Below are 22,110 nucleotides of genomic sequence, written 5' to 3'. Positions count from 1 at the left end.
CCTTCTCCTCCTCACGATCAACGAGAAACGTTTGTTTATTCCTTTTTAAAATATGCTAGAAGATAACCATATTGTAGGATAAAACAGAATTAAGTCTTTATGGCCAATCCCTTGACCTAGGCCAGAGAAAGATGTGATCTGAAAGGCCTTACCACGCTGTACATTGTTCCGAGCTCCATCGCCAGAGGTCACCAAGCTCAGGTGGGCAGGGAAGTTCCGGATAAAATTTGGATTCCCAAGAGCTTGCAGAATTACTAATGATCTCCAGACTTCAAAGATAAATTCCTCAGCATGGTGTAGTGTAGGTGGACTCTAATATGGTGAACTGGGTTTGTTTCTCTGCTCTTCCACCTGATGCCTGCTGGGAGACCTTGGGCTAGTCAAATTGCTCCTGGCTCTATTGCCAGGGGTCATCAAACTCATGTGGGCAGGGAAGTCGGGAAGTCTCGCATAAAATTTAGATTCCCAAGAGCATGCAGATTCTATCTGGACCAGGCCTATGTGCCTACTATTGAAAGAGCAAAAATGTCAGGCACAAAAACTACCAGACCACGGCCACACAGCCTGGAAAATGCATAACACCCAGTTGAAGAGTTCCAATTATGGCTATGCACAATTTGGCTCTCTGACATTTTGTGATGGGCTCTTCCTCTTGTGGCAACTGTTTTGTGGTTGCTTATGCCACTGTCATGTTTCAGAATTCTAAGGGAGTCCCCATGGGGGGGGGGGGGATGGAGGTTGGGGTGGCCAGATCCAGGTTGGGAAACTACTAGAGATTTGGGGATGATAGAACCTGGGGAGAACATTGAGGTACAATGCCATAGAGTCTTCTCTTCAAAACATCCATTTCCCCCCGGATAGCTGATAGAAGAAGAAGGAGAAAAGGAGGAAGAGGAGAAGAAGAGGAGGAGGAGAAGGAGAAAAGGAGAAAGAGAAAAAGGGGGAGGAGGAGACAGAGAAAAGGAGAAAGAGAAGGAGGAGAAGAAGAGGAGGAGGAGAAAAAGAGAAAGAGAAGGAGTAGAGGAGGAGAAAAGGAGAAAGAGAAGAAGGGGAGGAGGAGAAGGAGAAGAGGAGAACGCAAAGAGGAGGAGGAGGAGAAGGAGAAAAGGAGAAAGAGAAGAAGGGGAGGAGGAGAAGACAGAGAAAAGAAGAAAGAGAAGGAGGAGGAGGAGGAGGAGGAGGAGGAGGAGAAAAGGAGAAAGAAGAAGTAGAGGAGGAGAAAAGGAGAAAGAAGAAGAGAAGACAGAGAAAATGAGAAAGAGAAGGAGAAGAAGAGGAGGAAAAGGAGAGAAGAGGAGGAGGAGGAGACAGAGAAAAGGAGAAAGAGAAGAAGAAGAGGAGGAGAAGGAGAAGAGGAGAAAGTGAAGAGGAATAGGAGGAGGAGAAAAGGAGAAAGAGAAGAAGGGGAGGAGAAGACAGAGAAAAAAAGGAGAAGGAGAAGGAGGAGGAGGAGAAAAGGAGAAAGAGAAGAAGGGGAGGAGGAAAAGACAGAAAGGGAGAAAGAGGAGAAGGAGGAGGAGAAGAAGGAGAAAAGGAGAAAGAGAAGAAGTAGAGGAGGAGAAAAGGAGAAAGAGAAGAAGAGAAGACAGAGAAAATGAGAAAGAGAAGAAGAAGAGGAGGAAGAGAAGGAGAGAAGAGGAGGAGGAGGAGGAAGAGTTTTGGATTTATACCCCACCTTTCTCTCCTGGCCTACAAACTCCTTTCCCTTCTTCTCCCCTCTTGTGAGGGAGGCGGGGCATTAAGCCTGCTGAGGGCCTTCTCCTCCTTGAACCCCCATCCATCCCAGGCACTACTTCTAAATCTCCAGGAATTTCTCAACCCAGAGTTAGAAACTCCAAGTGCTTCTAGACATTATGCAGACTTTGAATTATTAGTGGGCTACTCTTGCCTGCCAGGAAAGAGCAGAGAAAAAAGCGACAGAGTGAACTATATTGAGTTCAAATTGCTTTGAAAGTTTACATTCTAGAATGAAGCCCATTGCAAGTGCCACAGCTAAAGCAAACTCAACTTTATGGTGCTGGCTGATTTGAAAAAGGCCAGCTCCCCTAGGTAAGAAGACTGTGAAATTTTCATCACTTAGAATGTAGAGCCACCTACTGATCCTTTATCATACTTTCAGCAGCACGAAAGTCCCCTCTGGAACAGATGAAGCCAATTTCTACTACAACCAGACTGTTGGTCTATCTGGCCCGGTACTGATCACTCCAATTGGCAGCCATTCCCATATCTCACACAACAATATTTTCTAGCTCTGCAGCTCAAGATTCACTTGAAGGACTGAACTTGGGGCCCTCTGCATGCAAATCGGATGCTGTGGTCACAAAAGAAAGAGGAGCTAAGGTTGCCAGGTACCTGGTATAGACCTGAAAGGCCTGGTATTGGCCTGAACAGTCCAGTATTTTCACTGACTGTTGGGGGGGGGGGGCTGAAAAAATACCAGACATTTAAACGACCAACATTTTTTCAGGTTTTTCTAAACCAGTCAGCAAAAATACTGAACTGACCAGGTCAACTGGCAGCCTTACCACACCCCAACAGCACAAAGCACACTGTTTGGCCTTGGAGATGGCAGTGCTAAGGCCAAGTGCTGTTGCTCGGTGCTTGAGTTGAGTGCTCGAATATTTTGCAGTGATCTAAAGGAGGAAATAAGTTATTATATAACCCAAGTATAGCCCAGTGGGTTTTTTGTTCTTTTCCAACTAGCAGATAAGATACGTGATGCATGAACTCATCCACCTTAGGTTATCCAGAAGGCACAGAAGAGCCTTCACCCTATTATGCTGCAATGCACTTCCTTCAGCAGTAATAGAAGGGAGATATAAAAAGATCCCAATGGAAAAACTATGATCTCCTTGTGGAGATCCAAGTGTACAAATGGTAGAAAATGTTATTTTTGACTGTGCTAAACACATCCATTGTGTTTATAACACTCCAACACCCACGGACTAACCAAGTCAATTGTACGCTGGTGCTCTACCCCATGGGGAAGATAGGTTCCGTTCAGGGCAGAATTTCTGTTATGGGCACTTTATCCTCCCTCTCACACACACCATGTCACAGTTCCAATAATCTTCATGGTTGTGCGAGTGGGCAAAAAGCAACCTTTCCCCCAACTTCGCAGAGGAAGCAAACAGATGTCCTAGAGCACAGGTGTCAAACTCACGGCCCTCCAGATGTTATGGACTACAGTTCCCATCATCCCCTGCCAGTGCTGGCAGGGGGTGATGGGAACTGTAGTCCATAACATCTGGAGGGCCGTGAGTTTGACACCTAGGTCCTAGAGTTATTATTCCTTCAGGCTTTTTGACTCCACTCCTCTTCTTCCGTTCTGTTTCTGCCTTTGCGGATGATTGGGAGGGGTTTTTTTTTTTTACTTTAAGCACATGGACTGTATTAAATCTATCAAAATAATGCTATATCTAATATGGAAAACAATAATTTTGATAGATCTAATACAATCCATGTGCTTAAAGTTTTTTTAAAAGCCCTCCCAATCATCACCAAAAGCAAAAGCAGAAAGGGGGAGGCAGGGGGGAGCCCCAAAGAGGTTTTGAAGGCAACAAGGAAATCAGCGGTGGGCAGGCAAAATGGCAGCTCAGCTCAGTTCGTTTTGCAGCAGGGTGATCGGGTAAAGACAGAAAGCTGCAGGGAAACCCCACTCAGAAGCAAGCAGCCGTGCAGGAAGTGGCCCATGCATAATGGGCCACAGATTGTTTCATCTTTCACTGCTGCTCTCTGATAAGAATCCTGAAATTTCATGCCATGTTGCAAAATTTGGTCTGAATGCAAGTGGGATTAGGACAGGGGTGGGCAATTATTTTTTCCATGGGGCCGCATAAGAAACAGAAAATATTGTGGAGGGCCAAAAGGCTGAACTCAATTCTGCATAATGGGGGCTGATAAGTGACAGACAGGTGCACAGATCAACTTGGAATCAGTGGCAACAGTTCTGCATACAACACTATTTGGCACCAAGAATCACAGGCTTAACCTACCTGCATAGTTGTCCACTGTGACAATCAAGCAAGTGGGGAGACTTAAGGCCCTTGACCTACTTTTTTCATCGACTGGCGCTTTTGAAAGCCCCGCAGAAGCAGGCAGCCAAGGAAACCGGCTTCTGCGGGGCTTTCAAAGGAGGGGCGTGGCCTTTCTCAGAGGCCCTTTCCGGCGCAGTGGCAAGGTGTGGGGAGAAGGGGGAGGGTTAGTGTGAGCAGCGCGGTTCTAAACAGCTCCTCTTAGGCCAGGGCCAAGTCTGTCATAAGGGCCAGTCAGGGTCATCCGGCGGGCCGGATGTGGCCCCCGGGCCGTATAATGCCCAGGTCTGGATTAGGAGGTCCCTGGTTAATTCTATTGATATCCAGAGGTTGTCTCTGGGCGCCATTTACCCCTGATATGCCTCTGTTGATATCTAAAGTGGTTCTAGTGTTCTAATGTGTACGTATTTTACTTAATTTTGTATTTTATCTTGTTTTATCCTGTGCTGAAGAAATTTTAATCAATTATGTTGGGGCTCCTCCCAGAGTAAAGAGCATGTTTCCCACCGTTTGCTCTGGGAGGAAGTAGAGCTGAGCATCCAGTGCATCCAGTATTTTTTTAAAGTCTCTGGCAACCTTGAGAGGAGCTGAAAGCCTGTATTTCTCACTGCCTCCTTTTAGGAGTCAGCCTCATGGAAACTTTTGCATTGGCCCACTGTCTGTCCCCCCACCCTTGTTGCTTTGGTCCAGCAAACTCACAAGCACATTTCATAGCAAGCGTTCGGATGATGCTCTTCTTCCCCAACGTTCTCTGTGTTCACGGACGTGGTTTCGCTGGCTGCAAGACTGGCTGCAGGAGAGAAAAAGGAGGGTTTTTGTTATTTTCCAAATGGCAGATAAGACATGTGACTCCCTCTCAAAGGAATCAAGCCCCGTCAGGGGCATATCTGCCAGAGAGACATGTGGGGTCACGTGTCCCTGGGCACCCCCCATTTGATTATGTGGGGGGGTCGCAAAAATGCACCCCCATGTGATCAAGCTGTGGTCAAGGGTTGGGAGCCTGCATGTCCCTCTGGCAGGTAGGGATGCCCCTGCTGGCAGTAGCTGGCGCTGGGTCATGGCAAGCCCCTCAAGTGAGGCAGGCACGCCCTCTGATTGAGGTGGGGGGGATCTGCAGCAGCCAGCGCCAGGCCGGGAGCAGGCTGCGGGCCCGCTGGGCACCCCTTGGCAGGCTCCCAGCCTGGTGCCAGCTGCAGCTGCCTGCCCCCCCATTGGAGGCCGAGCCTGCCTTGGCGCAGCCTCTAATAGCTGGGGGGCCCTTGAAGGGCCCGCGGCAGGCTCCCAGCCCGGCACCAGCTGCTGCTGCCTGCCGGGGGCCCCCCCATAGGTGGGTGCTTGGGGGGGGTGAAGGGCGCATGGGGGGGAGGTTGCACTGGGCACCAGTTATTGCCAGTATACCTCTGAGACCCATTCAGAAGGACTTATATTGCATTATAGGTTTCAACCAGGGCCCCCAAATCCTTTTCAGCACCTGGGAACCTTTGGAATGCTGACACAGGCTCATGGGCCCAGTAGAGAAATGGCTTCCCCCACCCTCCTTGAGGTTTTAAGGGAACACTTAAGGGGGGGGGGTTGCCTCTGAGTAGGAGGCTTCCAGCCTCACCCAACCACCTTAGAAATGCTAATACAGGTAGTGAGAGACAATGGGTTGGGTTAAGTGCCCCCTGCCCTCCTCCCTTTCCCAAGCAGGTATCACAAATTTGAAAGCCAGGTCAAGGAACTGGGAACTCATTTCCTCTAGCTTAGCCAGCCTTTAATCCTCTGTCCTTACTGCAGATTCCCCCCAGGACACTATTACCAGGTTCGAAGATCTTCTTAAACAAATTGTGGCTGGTCTTTCGACATCCACTGTGGGGAAACCCAGCAAAAACAGAAAGAGAACACCTTGGTCTGATAGAGAGTGTATGGAGCACAATAGCCAAATTCGCTCCTTACATTGGAACTTTAGGGCTTCAGGAGACCAGGACCTCCTCGTCCTACTAATAAATTGTAGGAACAACTTTCGCCAGTTAATCAGGAAGAACCAAATGGAACATGTCATCACTCAATGGGAACATCTCCACTTTGCAGTAACTTCTAACAACTCCAAGCTACTCTGGGCTGTCCTGAATAATTTTAACCGAAGCAAGCCTCCTACCCCTACCTGTATTACCCCTGATATTTGGCATGACTATTTTAGCAAACTTTTTAACGATGATATTTTAAGCAATGGATCTCCTTCACCTATCCCTTTAGATTTGCCAAGTTGGCCTCCTGTCTCATCTCAAGAGGACCTCAAAGGAAGGAAAGCCCTGGCCCTGATTCTATAATTCCAGAGATTCTGAAATTTCATACTGATTGGTGGGCCCCCATCCTGGCCACTCTTTTGACCTGAGTAAACAGCTCAGGTATGATACCCAAGACTTGCAACTGTGTTTCCCATTCATAAAAAAGGAAGACATTCAGAGCCCACCAATTTCCGCCCCATCAGCCTCCTCCCAGTGATAGGGAAGATTTATGCTAAATTGTTACTGAAGAAACTTCAGCTGTGGCTTTCCCACTCTGGTGCAGTGGGGGCTGAACAAATAGGCTTTCGTAAGGGGAAATCTCCTCTGGACCATGCCTTGGTGCTATTACACCTAGCCAGTAAATACTCAATCAATGCAGATAACAAACTGTACGCTGCCTTTATTGATTTAAAGGCTGCCTTTGATTCTGTGCCGAGAGTACTTCTCTGGGCAAAACTGGCTGCCCTCAACATTGATGCCAGACTCCTGTTCTTAATTAGGCAACTGCACACAAATACCAGTTGCCGGATCAAGTGTTCCCACGAAGGCCTTTTGACAGACAGTATTTCAATTTCCAAAGGGGTCAAACAGGGCTGCGTCCTGGCCCTCACTCTTTTCAATCTTTTTTTAAGTGACCTCCCCTTTGCTCTCTCAGCAGTGAACAGCCATACCCCAAAACTGGGTACATCCCATGTATCAATTTTGCTCTACACAGATGATGCTGTCCTTCTCTCTCGATCCAGAGTTGGCCTCAGACGCTTAGTGAAGTGCTGTGTGGATTAGTGTGAATCCAACAGACTGACAATTAATTATGAAAATACAAAGATTTTGGTCTTCTCTAGGCACTTTAAGACGCTCACGTGGGCAATGAATAGCACCCAAATTGAACAGGTTAAGTGCTATAAGTACCTCGGCCTTTCATTCTCCTATAACCTTTCATGGGCAACCCATAGGAAGGCCGCTCTCCTTGCTACATCTAACAGTATGTCAGCATTACTATGTTTCTTCTACAGCTGTGGCCATTCCTTTATCCCTCCTGCCCTCAAATTTTTCAATGCCAAAGTCACCTCGAGATTGCTTTACGGAGTCCCAATTTGGATTCAAGCTATTAACCACTCCTTGAATTCCCTTCAATCCAATTTTTTTCACAAGATAACTGGACTCCCAAATTGCGTGCCCTATGCAGCCCTTTGTCTGGAGTTAGGTCAAAACTCCTTGGAATCAGCTGCTTGGCTGAGGGCTTTTAGATTCTGGCTGAGAATCCATTTTCTCTCAGACTGTAATTCCCTGGTCCACCGTCTGCTCTCTGACACCCATTCCAACCCCTGGTTTTCCATAAGAAAAAATGGCTTCTATTGGACTGTCAGTGGATTCACTTTGCCCTTTGTCCTATTCAGAAGCCTATAGAAAATTAAAAGGTCAACTATTGGATAGAGAGTTCTCTACCCTAATCACCGCAGCCAAGAAAACATGCTCCCCCCTGTATTTTTCTCTCCCATATGAACAGGGCCACTTGGCACACTACCTGTATTGTTTAATAAACCCTGCTCAAAGGAGAGCCATAATGCTCACCAGGTTTAATGCCACAAAGGAGAGCCATAATGCTCACCTTCTGCCTTGTTACATGGCAGATTTAACAAGCAAGAAAAGGCTAAAAGATTGTGCCCGTGTAATGATGGCTCAGTTGAATCTCTGGCCCACCAATTACTACACTGTTTCAGATTCAAGGAAATCAGATCCAAGTATGTGAATCTTACTCCTTTACATTTACCAGATCTCCCCGATTTACTCAGATTACACTACTTGCTGGACAATCCTGATCCTTCTCTCTGTATGATAGTGGCAGACTTTCTCCTGGAAATTACTAAATGCCAGTAGATTTCCCTCCACTTAACATTTATTTCCTGTACTGTATATGTTTTTTAATCAGTTTTTTTACTATTGTTCTACTGTTGTCTATGCCAATAAAGGCTTGCTTGCGAGAAAATCTTGGGATCAAGGAAGAATCTCTCCTCTGGCTGAGACCAAGGAAGGGGACAGAGCTCTTGCTCGAGTTCTGGAAAGGGCAGCCATTTTGACCATGTGTTTACCCAAGGAGCTGATAATAGAGAATCTGGAGACAGATGAACATCCTAAGCTTAAGAGCCTACTCTATTCTAACAACTGATAGAGTGTGTGTACAGAAAGGGACAGAGGAATTGACTTTATCTCTCGTTTCTTTTGAATCCCTTGCTCAGTCTGGTGCTGTGCTTAAAAGTATGCTTGTAAACATTTTTTTAAAAAAAATACTTTTAAATGTTGGATGCTGGTAGCAGTTCTCTGTACCACAGAGACCTCCACCATCTTGGACATGCTAATTTATGAAGGGGGGCACCAGAGGGGGGGAAGGCTGGCAGTTGGCAAGCGGCTATTCCTCCAGGGGTGCACCAGGCCGTGAACCATCCCTGTGCCGTGAACCCAGCAGAGAAAAAGCAGGAGACACAGAGGCAAGGCCTCTGAGTTGGACAGGAAGCTGGGGGGGAGGGGTTCTTACCCTGCCCAGTGGGAAATTCCTACAAAGGTTAGTCGGTGGCAGCAGTCACCCGAGAGAGAGAGAGAGAGAGGGAGAGAGAGAGAGGGAGGGAGGGAGAGAGAGGGAAAGAGAGGGAGAGAGAAAGAGAGGGAGAGAGAGGGAGGGAGGGAGAGAGGGAGGGAGGGAGGGAGAGAGAAAGAGAGGGAGAGAGAGAGGGAGAGAGAGGGAGAGGGAGAGAGAAGGAGAGAGAGAGGGAAAGAGAGGGAGAGAGAAAGAGAGGGAGAGAGAGAGGGAGAGGGAGAGGGGGGAGAGAGGGCGAGGGAGAGAGAGAGAGAGAGAGAGAAGGAGAGAGAGGGAGGGAGGGAGGGAGGGAGAGAGGGAGAGAGAGGGGGGAGAGAGAGGGAGAGAGAGAGGGAGAGAGAGGGAGAGAGAAGGAGAGGGAGAGAGGGAGAGAGAAGGAGAGGGAGAGAGAGAGAGAGAGAGAGAAGCCCCTCCAGGAGTAGCTGAGAACCCCTGGGAGAGGGCTAGATGGAATAGGGCCTGCAGGTCAAAGCAGGCTTTTTCCACCACAGGCCCAATTGCAAAATGGCTGCCACAGGAGGCAGAGTAAACACACAAAGGCCAGTAAAGAAGAGGGGTAACTTAAGACAGTACACTCTTAAGGGCAAGTGAGAGACAGAAGAAAACCATCACTCTGCTGGCAGAGACCACCAAAACAACATCGTTTCAAGTGGTGCTGCCAATCAAATCTTCAGGTCCCAATCAGAAGCTATGAGGACAAAGAGCCCTATTTGGCCCCAGTCACTATCTGAAAAAACTTGGCAGGCACCAAATAAGATGTCTGTAGACTGTAGGCATCCTGGTGCCCACAGGAACCACGTTGGGGACCCCTAGTTTAAATTCTCTCGCCAAACCTGTTGCAAGTGCCACATTTATTTCAAGAGGCACAAAACTGTGATCCTTCCAAGGGACAAGAAATACCCAGGGGAGAGAAAACCCAAGGGAGAGAAGCAGATTTTTGTAAAAATGGAAGTGAAGTAGAGTCAACAGAGGCTTCACTCCCTGTGGACATTGTGGCTTGTCTGACTGTTGCCTCTTGTCAAAAAGACTTTTCAGAAAACTACCAAAATTTGCACAAGGAGGCTCGGTCCTTGTGCCTGCCACTCTCGGCAATCCCTTTTGCAAGCACTCTGGGGGAAAGTCTCGCCTGTCTTCAGGCCGAAGGAAAAGACAGACATCGTCTCAGCCCCTGGAGGCTCCCAACTCCACTCCTTTGTCGCTTCGTACCTGGATCGGCCAGACACACCAGCCAATTGGGCATGGAAAAAGGACAGAAGCTGGCATCCGAGAGCATTAAGGGGAAAGACGAGCACCATTCCCATGAGGAAAGGCTGTCGACTTTGAGGCTTTTCAGTTTACAGCACAGACAACAAAAGGGTTGCACAGTTACACAGGGCGTGGGAAAAGTAGACAGAAATGACTTTTCTCCTCTCCCTCATAGTGTCAGAAATTGATGAAATTAATAGGTAATAAATTCTGGTTGGACAAAAGGACGTGGAATTCTGCAGGGGCAACCTGCTGATGGGCGAAATCTGCCACTGGCCTTACGTGTGCTTTCCATATTGTGGCTCCAGCCTTGTGGAACAGCCTGTCCAAGGAGGCCAGGAAAGCCCACACGCTCCTGGCCTTTGGCATGTTGGAAGTGAAGGACTTAGGCCAGTGATGGCGAACCTATGGCACGGGTGCCAGAGGTGGCACTTGGAGCCCTCTCTGTGGGCACGCGCACACAGAGTTTGTCACCACACACACATCTAGACTGGCCTGGGCCACTGAGCATGATGTGTGTGCACCACAGTGAGCAGGGAGGACTTGGCTGGCGGGCCTGGTGCCTGTGCTCCAGGTGGCTGCTGCCCGAGGGGGGGAGGGTGCAGAGGAGGCAGAGATGCTAGAGAGGCACAGAGTGGTGCGCACAGGACTTTCTGGAGGCTAGAGCAGGCTGGCCCCTGCTCGAGCGGGTGGGGCAGAGGAAGAGGGAGCCAACAGGTTTTTTCTAAACTAAAACCTCAGCATTCAGGTTAAATTGCTGAGTTGGCACTTTGCGATAAATAAGTGGGGTTTGGGTTGCAATTTGGGCACTCGGTCTCAAAAAGGTTCGCCATCACTGACTTAGGCTGTCTCCAATAAACCTGGCCTGGGGGTGGGAAAAAAATGTTTCGGGGGGGGGGGCGCAGCTTCGCACGGTTCCCAACCCTAAAGCAAGGCTGCCCCGTGTTAAACCCCTCCCCCCAAAAGCAAGATGTTTGAGAATCACACTATCCACAATTCTTTAGTTGTAATGTGGGTTGCAGCTGCCCATGAGCAAACGGCTGCCCAGGAAGAGCATTACTTGGCCGTGCATCCCTTTTTATTTTTTACAGTCCCCGCCTCCCAGCTGCATAGCCAAGCAGGTGCACAGGAATGGCAGCCTGGCTGTGAGGGTCCATGCCTGCCTGCCCGTGTAGCTATGCAGCAAAGGAGGTACGGTAAACAAAAAAACAACCACGCCTCCACGCGAGGGTGCGAGGGCAGCCCGCATTGCTTCCACGGGCTTCGTTCACTGCCTGCATGGAGGCATGCGAATGGGAAAACAGGAGGGCGGGTTACTTTAGCCTGGCTGCAACCTGTTCCACCTTTGCTGCATGGAAGGAGCCAAAGGGATCAAGACACTGGGCACCTTTTCTCTACTGCATTATCCCTTTGAAGTGCAGATTGCTACTTTCCAGCCTGCTTCTCCTCCCCTGTCCGCCATTCCTGCGCACACCCTCCATTTTGCAGGGATGCAGACAGCCTCTCCCCCCATCCAGCTAGATACATTAGAATAGAGAACCTCTCTCTCCACTTTTCTATCCAGAATGGAGTTCACTAATAAAGACTCCTCTTATTAGTTAGAAACTATGAATGGGCTCTGAGATTCTCTTGTCGCTAGTACACACATGCATGGGTAAGGCCCCTTCCCCACATGCAGAATGATGCACTTTCAATCCACTTTCACAATTGCTTGAAAGTGTATTTGGCTCTTTCGCACAGCTGCAAAGTGCATCCAGCTGCAAAGTGCACTGAAAGTGGATTAAAAGTGCATTATTCTGCATGTGGGGAAGGGGCCTAAGCTTCGCTGTGTTTTGCCTCAGTGCACTCTGCGTGTAATGCAAAGGTATCTCTTTGACCGGAAAGAATTACCCACGTGGCAAACTATGCAGCAGGACTTTTTTGTGCAAGCAATGGGGCTCCCCTGCACAAAAGAGTTGTCAAACATGCTGGATAAACAATTGAGGCTGTGGTCTATATCGCTGCATACAACTTATTGTCAGTAGGATCCTATTATGAAATCTCTGCACCACTTAATCTGTCATGTTAAGACTTAGGCTATGCGTCACCTCTTTCTGGTGGTTCCAGACTTCTAAAATCCTAATGCACTGGTTACTGAATGTCCCATTTTTGCTACCTGCACTGATTCATTCTGTGTGATCTGCCTTGAGTCCCAGTGAGAAAGGCAGGCTAGAAATAGTGTGAATAATTACATTCATTACCAGCAGATGCAATTAATGGCCACAGATTCATGAAGGAGAGGTCCACCAGTGGTTGGGTTACCAGGTCAGGATTGGGAAATACCTGGAGGTTCTGAGGATGGAGCCTGGAGGGGCTGGGGTTTGGAAGGGGAGGGTCTTCAGCGGGCTATAATGCCATGGAGTCCATTTTCCAAAGCAGCCATTTTCTCCATGGGAATTGAACTTGGTCATCTGGAGACCAGTTGCAAAAGCAGGAGATATCTCCAGATGCCACCTGGACATTGGCAACTCTTATAAATGGCTACTGGTCATGGTGACTGAAGGGAACCTTCAATATTAAGAGGCAGGAAAATTCTGACTCTGAATGCTGGGAGACCACACCAGGGGAAGGTCTTGGCTTAGATATGCTCTGTGTGTTATCCCTTCAGAAAAACTGGTTAGCCACTGTGTGATCCAGGATGCTGGCCTAGATGGACCACCGGTCAGATTTAGCAGGGTTCTTCCTATGTTCTTATCAGGGAAAGGCCTCAGCCTCTATGTCCTGTTGCTGGACAACAAGAGGAACTGATTGGCCACTGTGTGAGGCAGAATGCTAGACTAGATGGATCCCCACTGGTCTGATCCAACAGGGCTCTTCTTACAAAGGCCTCAGCCTCTATGCCCATGGTGGCGAACCTTTGGCACTCCAGATGTTATGGACTACAATTCCCATCAGCCCCTGCCAGCATGGCCAATTGGCAGGGGCTGATGGGAGTTGTAGTCAATAACATCTGGAGTGCCAAAGGTTCGCCACCACTGCTCTATGCCCTCTTGTTGCCTCTCCAGAGGAACTGGTTGACCACTGTGGGAGACAGGATGCTGGACTAAAAAGACTCTCATTGGTCTGATCCAGCAGGGCTCCTCTGATGTTCATATGAGGAGAGGCCTCAGCCTCTATGCCCTGTTGTTGGTCCTCCAGAGGAACTAGTTGGCCACTGTGAGAGACAGGATGCTGATCTAGGAGGTAATATCATGATGAATAGGAACAAGTAGACTCACGGTCCTCCAGTTGTTATGGACTACAGTTCCCATCATCCCCTGCCGTCATGATGCTGGCAGGGGGTGATGGGAACTGTAGTCCATAACATCTGGAGGGCCACGAGTTTGACACCTGTGAGAGAGGCTAATATGTCAGTTGGTCAAGGGATTGGCAACATGAGAGCCATAAAGAAGAAGAACATCTGCTGGTCCCCAAACAAACCAGAATAAACAAGGGTAGCCTCAAGGTCAGAGTTCAATTACATCACCATGGTCAATGAGTGGAGCACAGGTAGGGTACGGAATGGAAACACGGGATGCCCCTGGGATCGTTTCTGCTGTTTAGACCTTAAAAGGACGGGAACATGGAAACGAGGAAAGAGCAAAATAAAGACATTACACTGAGTGTCGATGGAGGGCTGGCTGTGTTTGAACCATTTCTTGGCTTTCTTCTTCCCCGCCAGATCTGCCGCAGACATGCCGTCCGTCAGCGATGGAAAGACAAAGGGATGGAAAGACAAAGAGAAGGGAGGAGGGGTAAGAAGGAAAAGAAAACAGGAAAGAGGAAATGGATGGAGAAAGAAAAAACATAAAATGGGTACGAGTTACATGACACAGATGCCAGAGGGAAGAGGGAAGTTAAATTCTCAAAATCCAAATCCCTGCTAGTTAGTTTGTTTGCTTCCATGCTGTCCCTGTTTCTAAGATGGAGAAGGGTTAGAATCATAGAGTCATCGAGTTGGAAGAGACCACAAGGGCCATCAAGTCCAACCCCCTGCCATGCAGGAACACACCATCAAAGCACTCCCAACATACATTCATCCAGTCTCTGTTTAAAAACCTCCAAAGAAGGAGACTCCACCACTCTCCGAGGCAGGGAATTCCGCTGTCGAACAGCCTTGACAGTCAGGAAGTTCTTTCTAATGTTTAGGTGGAATCTCTTTTCCTGCACTTTGAATCCATTACTCCGTGTCCTAGTCTCTGAGGCAGCAGAAAACAAGCTTGCTCCCTCTTCGACATGGCATCCCTTCAAATATTTAAACATGGTTATCATGTCCCCCCTTAACCTTCACTTCTGCAGACTAAACATTCCTAGCTCCCTAAGTCTCTCCTCATAGGGCACAGAATCCAGACCTTTTGCTATTTTGGTTGCCCTCCTCTGGACACGTTCCAGCTTGTCAATATCCTTCTTGAATTGCAGTGCCCAGAACAATATTCTAGGTGAGGTTGAGAATTCCTGGCGTTTGCTCTGGATAATGAAAGCTGGTGTGGCTAAGTGACTAAAGTGTTGCATTAAATTCGGATCCCCACTTTACCATGGAAGCTCAGTGGGTGACCTAGTGCCAGTCACACACTCTACTCTAACCTACCTCAAAGGGCTATTGTGAGGATAAAATGGTGGAGAAAAGAATGACGTAAGCCATTTTGGGCCCCATTGGGTAGGAAAGCAGGCACAAACAAGGCAAACAAATAAACAAGCAGACCTGGGAGGGAAAGCAGTCTAGTGGTTAGAGGAGGGGTGCACGATTCACATGTAAATATCTATTTGGCATTTCCGCATTAACTAGTATTGCCAGTGGCTCAGCAACCCCCAAGTGGCTGGCAAGACCCAAGTAGTCCACTGATCTCAGTGCCACGGTGGTGGGCCCCTTGGAACTCTGTGCCATTTTCTCCTGCCACAGAGTATAGCTGAGGGAAAGGGCAGGCGCAAGCAGAAAGCTGCCACCCATTGGCCAGTTCTGGGCATGGCCAGAGGGACAGATGCAGCCTCCGTCTCTCTTCTGTCACCAGAAGGCGGGAAGGGGGGAGGGAGAGACAGAGCAGAAATGTTTTGAAAAAGGCACAGCAGGACAGTTGGCCGCTCTGGCCTGTATTGCCGCTCCGTTCTGTTCCTGCCCTGCACTGGGCCCGCCCCACATATTTCCAGCGGGTGGGGTACTTCTGCTTGCCCATACGTGACCCCTTATGCTTCCATCTCTCTCTTTTTCACCTCAAGCAGGAATCTTTCACAAGCTGGCAATTTCCTTGCTGTCCCTGCTAATCTTATATTGCCGCAGCTTGGATTGATTCGTCTCTAATCCCCTCACACGGAGCTGCCACAAGGCCCAGATGGTAGAATTCGGGCCACTGACTCCGCTGTCCCCTCGGTATAGCAGAGCGCTTTTCTGTGGCAAACAGGGCTGGGGGCCCAGAAAAGAACAGCCCTGCGAGAGCCCTTACGGGTGTGTTTGTCATCCACCTCGTCCCCTTCCTCGTCGAGCTCAATGTCTTCAGCCTGTGTGATCCAATCCAGGTAACCCTTCATGTCCTCCTCCATTTGCTGCTTCTCCCGTAGCTTTTGGAAGTCGCCCCGGGCTTTGGCCTTCTCTCGCTCCTTGGAGAATTCTCTGCAGGAAGGGACGGGTCAGATTAGCCGTGCACACAGCTGCTCAGCAGACGGTTGCAAAATTCCGTCAGATAAAAGGCCCACCTGCTGGCAATATACCCTTTGATCCGGTTGGGTTTCCATGTCTGGCACAGCCAGAGAGCTTAAGGCACATGCGGAGCGGAATCAGAATGTCGGAATCTTAGAATGAATCATCGGGTTATAAAATACAGGCCGTGCACGTACACACGGAGTTCCCGAGTCAGGACCACACGTGGACAGAGGCAGAGCGCTCACGGGAACATGTCGGGTCACATATCCCCGGGCGCATGGCAGCTGGTCACGTGGGGGGGGAGAATCACCCCCCGCATCCCTCCCCTTGGCCCCACCCCACCAGGCTGTTCCTTCGGCTGACAGATCCTACGCCCATGGTGGCGAACTTTTGGCACTCCAGATGGGAATTGTAGTCCATAACATCTGGAGTGCCAAAGGTTCGCCACCACTGTCCTACGCCAGCTAAAGGAGCAACCTGGCTGGGCCACCACTGGGCACCCCTCAGCCCAATCCCGCCAGGCTACTCCTTCGGCTGGCAGGGCAAGGCTGAGGGGCGGCCTGCACCAGGCTCCTGCCGGCTAAGGTAAGTGGGGGAGCATGGGGGCGATGGGGGAGTCTGGTGTTGCCCCAGACCCCATTCCCCCCCCCACACGCCTCTGCACATGTATCATCACGATAAACATTTATTCACATCAAAATTGCTGATTCTGGGATCAGAAGTTTCTGGAGATTGGGGGCTCGGGGGAGCCTGGGGAGGGCAGGGGCCTCAGCAGGGTACAAGGTGGCCATTCTCCAGGTAAGACCTGAAGATGTCTTGGAATTACAGTTGATCTCCAGCTTCTGGAGGTCAGTTGCCCTGGAGAAAGTGGCAGCTTAAGAGGGGAAACTCTATGGTATACCATAGATTCTAGGTGCAACACCAGCCTAGATTGCTCCCTCTACAGGCACTGCCTCCAATTCTCCAAGAATTTCCCAGACCAGAGTCAGCAGTTCTAGCAGGGAATAAGAGTCCACTTTTCAAAGTAGACATTTTCTCGAGGGGAACGGATCTCTATCGTCTGGAACTGATCTCCGTAGGCTCCACTTTGGAGACGGGGAACTACAAGCAATCAAAAACCTGCATCTTAAGTGGGATGAGAAAATGAACAAGCAGTCGGTGCCAATCTTTAAGAGCAGCCCTGGATTAACCATGAAGCACAATAAGCCTGTATTTAGGGCAGTAAGGGGAAAGGGGGCACCACAGAAAGTTTAAAAATGGCATCACCACCACAGAAAACATTTACAGTGGCTGAAGGGGGGGGGAGCCCCACCACCACAAAAAAAAGGAGCCCCACCACCACAAAAAAATTAGTTCAACTTCAGGTGAACTACGATCTCACTATAAAGGCCCATCACATATACGTATATCTTATACAGATAGAACCATATCTGTATGTTATACAGATAGAAACGCAGTCAACAAATACCCTTAACTAAAATGCATAACAATTGACATGTCTCTATCCCATCTTAGTGTCATCATCTAGGGAATGTGAATTCTGGCAGCTAAGGTGGTTATTATTATTATTATTATTATTATTATTATTATTATTATTATTATTATTATTATTATTATTATTATTATTATTATTATACACATAACAACACAGGACAAGTGTCTGGAATTCATCTCTGAATATCGAGTCCTTCCCAAGGACCTAGGACAGTGGTGGCGAACCTTTGGCACTCCAGATGTTATGGACTACAATTCCCATCAGCCCCTGCCAGCATGGCCAATTGGCCATGCTGGCAGGGGCTGATGGGAATTGTAGTCCATAACATCTGGAGTGCCAAAGGTTCACCACCACGGACCTAGGATATTAGAGGTATTTGCGTAGAATATGTGCAGTTCCTAGAAGTGCTGCTTTCTGCAGCATGTGGACTGATGTTCTGTCCAAGTTTAGGCTTTCCAGATGTTTTTCAAGATTTCTTGGGATTCCTCCTAGAGCACCGACTACTAGTGGGATTACTGTTGTTCTTTTTTGCCACAATCGTTCAACTTCAATTTGTAAGTCCTTGTATTTTGTGATCTTTTCCAGCTCTTTGTCCTCTACCCTGCTGTCAACTGGCACAGCAACATCTATGATCCAAACATGTTTTTTCTCTACCACTGTTATGTCTGGGGTGTTGTGTGCCAGGTGTCTGTCTGTCTGTATTCTAAAGTCCCAGAGTATTTTTGCTTCTTCATTTTCTGTGGTCTTCTCTGGCTTGTGCTCATACCAGGTCTTGAATAATAATAATATAATATAATAATAATAATAATAATAATAATAATAATAATAATAATAATAATAATAATAATAAACAGCAGCAGCAGCAGCAACATGTACTTCTCACATTTTCCTGATGTGAAGAAGCCATCAAAGAATATGCATTCTCATTGTAACTGGATGCTATTCTCTGTCTCAGATAAGGATGTTAGTACGGTCGGTTGAGGTTCAGCAGTTGAGACTGCTTCTGAATTGGAATATGAGAATTATCCTTCATTTTTATGCATTGCGTATGTCAAAATCATTGTTCTGCGCATTACTGAACATGGTAGTTTGATACAAGGCCATGGATAGTTAATTGAACGACTACCACCAATACTTGCCTTCTACAAACTAGAAGGCACTAGGACCCAGGCAGAGCATTCTACAACAAAGAAGGTCCAGCATGTTGAGTTCTGTGGTGGAGGAATAGACAACCTCCTAACATCTTTTTTGGAGACAGAGTATAGATCTTTGTGTCGTTTCCATTTGAGTAAATATATTGGGGCGCTGATTCATAAATAATGCCTGCTCAGAACTGAACTTACCCACTCAGTACACCCAAAACAAGGTTGAGGACGAAGAAGGAGCCAAAGATGACGAGGCTAACAAAGTAAATCCATGGCAGCTCGTGACCCATTGCATCCTGCATCTGCAGAAGAGAGTCAGGGGGCGCAGGTATGAGAACCACTTTGGAAAGACACTGGCAGTGCTGTTCTCTTGCTCCCACAAACAAGATGGGAGGCTCACTTACCCAGTAGAGTACATCCGTCCAACCTTCCATGGTGATGCACTGGAAGACAGTCAGCATGGCAAAGAAGAAGTTGTCAAAGTTGGTGATGCCCCCATTGGGTCCTTCCCACTTGCCGCGGCACTCGCTGTTGTTCACTGTGCATTCCCGACCGTGCCCGGAGAAGGCACAAGGGGAGGGGTCCTCCTCAGCTTCCAGGTCTGCAAGAGTAAAAGAATCTGAGATGGGTGAAAAGAACTGGGGAAGAGGGGCAAGAGTTTGTAAATTACTGTGACATGAAAACAACAGGGAAGACGGGGAGGAAAGTGAGAAGGAGAGAGAGAGAGAATGAATGAATGAATGAATGAATGAATGAATGAATGAATGAATGAATGAATGAAACAACAAATGAAACAAAGAAAGAGGGAGAGAAAGAGAAAAGAGATAAGAGAGAGAAAGAGAGAGAAAGAAGAGGAAAGAGAAAAAAGAGAAAAGAAAGAAAAAAGAAAAAAGAGAAAGAAAGAAAGAAAGAAAGAAAGAAAGAAAGAAAGAAAGAAAGAAAGAAAGAAAGAAAGAAAGAAAGAAAGAAAGAAAGAAAGAAAGAAAGAAAGAAAGAAAGAAAGAAAGAAAGAAAGAACTATGCAAATCTGTGAAGTCAACTTCATGAACATTTGCTAAACACTCAGAAAGCTCTCTCGATTGGGGTGGGGAATGGCCATACGGTTTCTAGATTTGCAAAAAAGAATTTAAAAAATTAAAATCCAGGCTTTGTGGTATAGTATTGCACAACTTTCTAAAATAGATACAAACGTTCAGAGCAAGATGGCTAAAATAAATATACAGGCAATGTTCGATCCTCACGGATGAGTGTGTCATCATTACAGCTGCTTGTCAGGAGAGAAGGTGCCTTCAAGGGATAAGTTCTTCCACCTGCTCAGCCCCACCCCATTCCTGCTCCTCTATTATTGTGGTTGTTATGTGAGCACAACTTTGCCCTGGACCTCTTCCATCCTCCCATGGTCAGCCTTCCCACTCCCTTGTGCTACCATCCACACCTTCTCCCTCACCCCCCACCCCTCTTCCATGTTATCAGCTGCTTCAAGTCACAAAAAAGAAGCTCACTCAGACAGTCTTAGCCAAAACACACTGACCTCTAATTCTCATATGAACATATCAAGACATCAATACAATAATAACAGAGGGCGCTTGGAAATAACAAGCCTCTCTGTCCTCCAGCAGCAGCAGCAGCAGCAACAGCAGCCGGAAGAGTGTCTGTGTGTTTGTGTGGAGTGGAGGGCATTCTTACAAAGATACCTTTATCATAATAGAAGGATCCAGGAAGAATGCTTTAATAAAGGGAAAGGGACTGTGAACTACGCTACTATTATTTAATTCATCTATACCCTGCCTTTCTCCCCAATGTGGATCCAAATCATTCTACTCCCTTCTTTTTTATCCTAACAACAATCCTGTGAGGTATGTCAGGCTGAGAGATTGTGACTGTCCCAAGGTCACTCAAGTGGGGATTTGAACCTGGGTATATCCTAGTCTGCCCTCTTACCCACGATACCACACTGGCTATACTGAATATTGCTTGTACTGCCTGCTGGTGTATGCTGGATCCTACTGTGCGACTTTTGCATCATATAATGGGTCATGTTAACATTTAAGCTTTGCTTTAGTTCTGTGGTCAGGTTTCTGGTAGATTCCAGCTCTGCAGCTCAAGTGGCACAGCGGGGAATCAAACCCAGTTCTCCAGATTAGAGTGCACCTGTTCTTAACTACTACACCACACTAGCTCTCTACATGCTTTATTGCATATCCCAGCTGGTTGACTGTATTGACTCATTCACCTCCAGTCCCAACAAGAAAGGTGGGCTATAAATAAATAAAATAATGTGATACCTTATTGTTTAGGATCATGTCATAGTGAAGCCCTCCCAGTTAAAAAAGGGATGGAGGATGATGCCAAGAAACACAAACCAACGGACAACTGCTGTGAACTGCTACAAAAAGGTGTACTGAAAAATGGAAAGTGGGGGAGGTTTTTTGCTATTTCTTTTGAATCGGTTGCAGTGGCATAGCTACCACGGGGCAGGGGGGTGCGCGTTGCACTGGGCACGCCTGGGGGGCAGCAACAATGTATTTTTTATATTTTTAGTGGTTTTACTTTGTCGGCTGGCAGGGGGCACAGTTTTTAGGCTAGCGGCACCAAAATTTCAGGATATTATCCGGCGACACTCCTGCTGATACCAGCCAAGTTTGGTGAAGTTTGGTTCAGGGAGTCCAAAGTTATGGACCCCCAAAGAAGGTGCCCCATCCCCCATTGTTTCCAATGGGAGCTAATAGTAGATGGGGCTACCCTTTTGAGAGTCCATAACTTTGGACCCCCCTAACCAAACTTCACCAAAGCTGGGAGCCTAAAAACTATGCCCCCTGCAGGCCAAAAACTGGAAAAAAACACTAAAAAATTCAAAAAACACAAACATGGGGGGCAGCAAAACTCCGATTTTGCACCGGGCACCCTTTCCCCCAGCTACGCCTCTGATTGGTTGTGGTGGGTTTTCCAGGCTGCGTGGTCGTGGTCTGGTAGATCTTGTTCCTAACGTTTCACCTGCATCTGTGGCTGGCATCTTCAGAGGTGTATCACACAGAGGTGTATCACACAGAAAAAGAGGTGTATCACACAGAAAAAGAGGTGTATCACACAGAAAACTCAGGCAAAACGTTAGAAACAAGATCCACCAGACCACAGCCACGCAGCCTGGAAAACCCGCCACAACCAGTTGAATCCGGCTGTGAAAGCCTTCGGCAATACATTCTTTTGAATCCTTTACAATGGCAAACTTCACCACTGCAATCAGATTCACATGGGCATCTGTAACATTGCTTTATCGTGGATCAGACCATTGGTTCATCAAGGTTAGTGATGTCTACTTGCAGTGGCTTTCCTAGGTCTTAGGCCAGACCTGGGCATTATACGGCCCGCGGGCCACATCCGGCCCGCCGGATGACCCTGACTGGCCCCCCTGCCGTAGCGTTGGGGAGCCGGCAGGCTGCGCTTCGGAAAAGTTCCTTGCAGAAGCTGGTTGTTTCAAAGTTGCCGGCTTCTGCGGGTTAAAGCCGCCTGCAGTTGAGCTGCAGGCCTTTGAGTCTCCTGCAGAAGCTGGTTGCCTGGCTACCGGCTTTTCATGGGCTTCTGCAAAAGCCAGCCTCAGCCTTGCTGGGGAGCCAAGCTATCTTCTTGAAAGCCCCACAGAAGCCGGTTGCCTTGGCTGCTGGCTTCTGCGGGGCTTTC

General features: G+C 48.0%; 1 protein-coding gene across 1 annotated transcript in view; it reads right to left on the bottom strand.

Annotated features, from left to right (window-relative positions):
* CACNA1F (calcium voltage-gated channel subunit alpha1 F) overlaps positions 1 to 22,110 on the bottom strand; it is a 132,641-nt gene that overhangs the window by 91,719 nt on the left and 18,812 nt on the right. Inside the window, exons 8-12 of the mRNA XM_048488608.1 lie at positions 18,837 to 19,033; positions 18,631 to 18,734; positions 15,596 to 15,762; positions 13,776 to 13,841; positions 4,734 to 4,824 (exon numbers count right to left, since the gene is read on the bottom strand). Coding sequence (XP_048344565.1) covers positions 4,734 to 4,824; positions 13,776 to 13,841; positions 15,596 to 15,762; positions 18,631 to 18,734; positions 18,837 to 19,033 — 625 coding nt within the window. The remainder of the gene's footprint in view (positions 1 to 4,733; positions 4,825 to 13,775; positions 13,842 to 15,595; positions 15,763 to 18,630; positions 18,735 to 18,836; positions 19,034 to 22,110) is intronic.

The sequence above is a fragment of the Sphaerodactylus townsendi genome, linkage group LG03, assembly GCF_021028975.2.
Source record: "Sphaerodactylus townsendi isolate TG3544 linkage group LG03, MPM_Stown_v2.3, whole genome shotgun sequence".
Classification (NCBI taxonomy): domain Eukaryota; kingdom Metazoa; phylum Chordata; class Lepidosauria; order Squamata; family Sphaerodactylidae; genus Sphaerodactylus; species Sphaerodactylus townsendi.
Note: the sequence above shows the minus strand (reverse complement) of the source record. Positions and strands in the feature narration are given on the sequence as shown.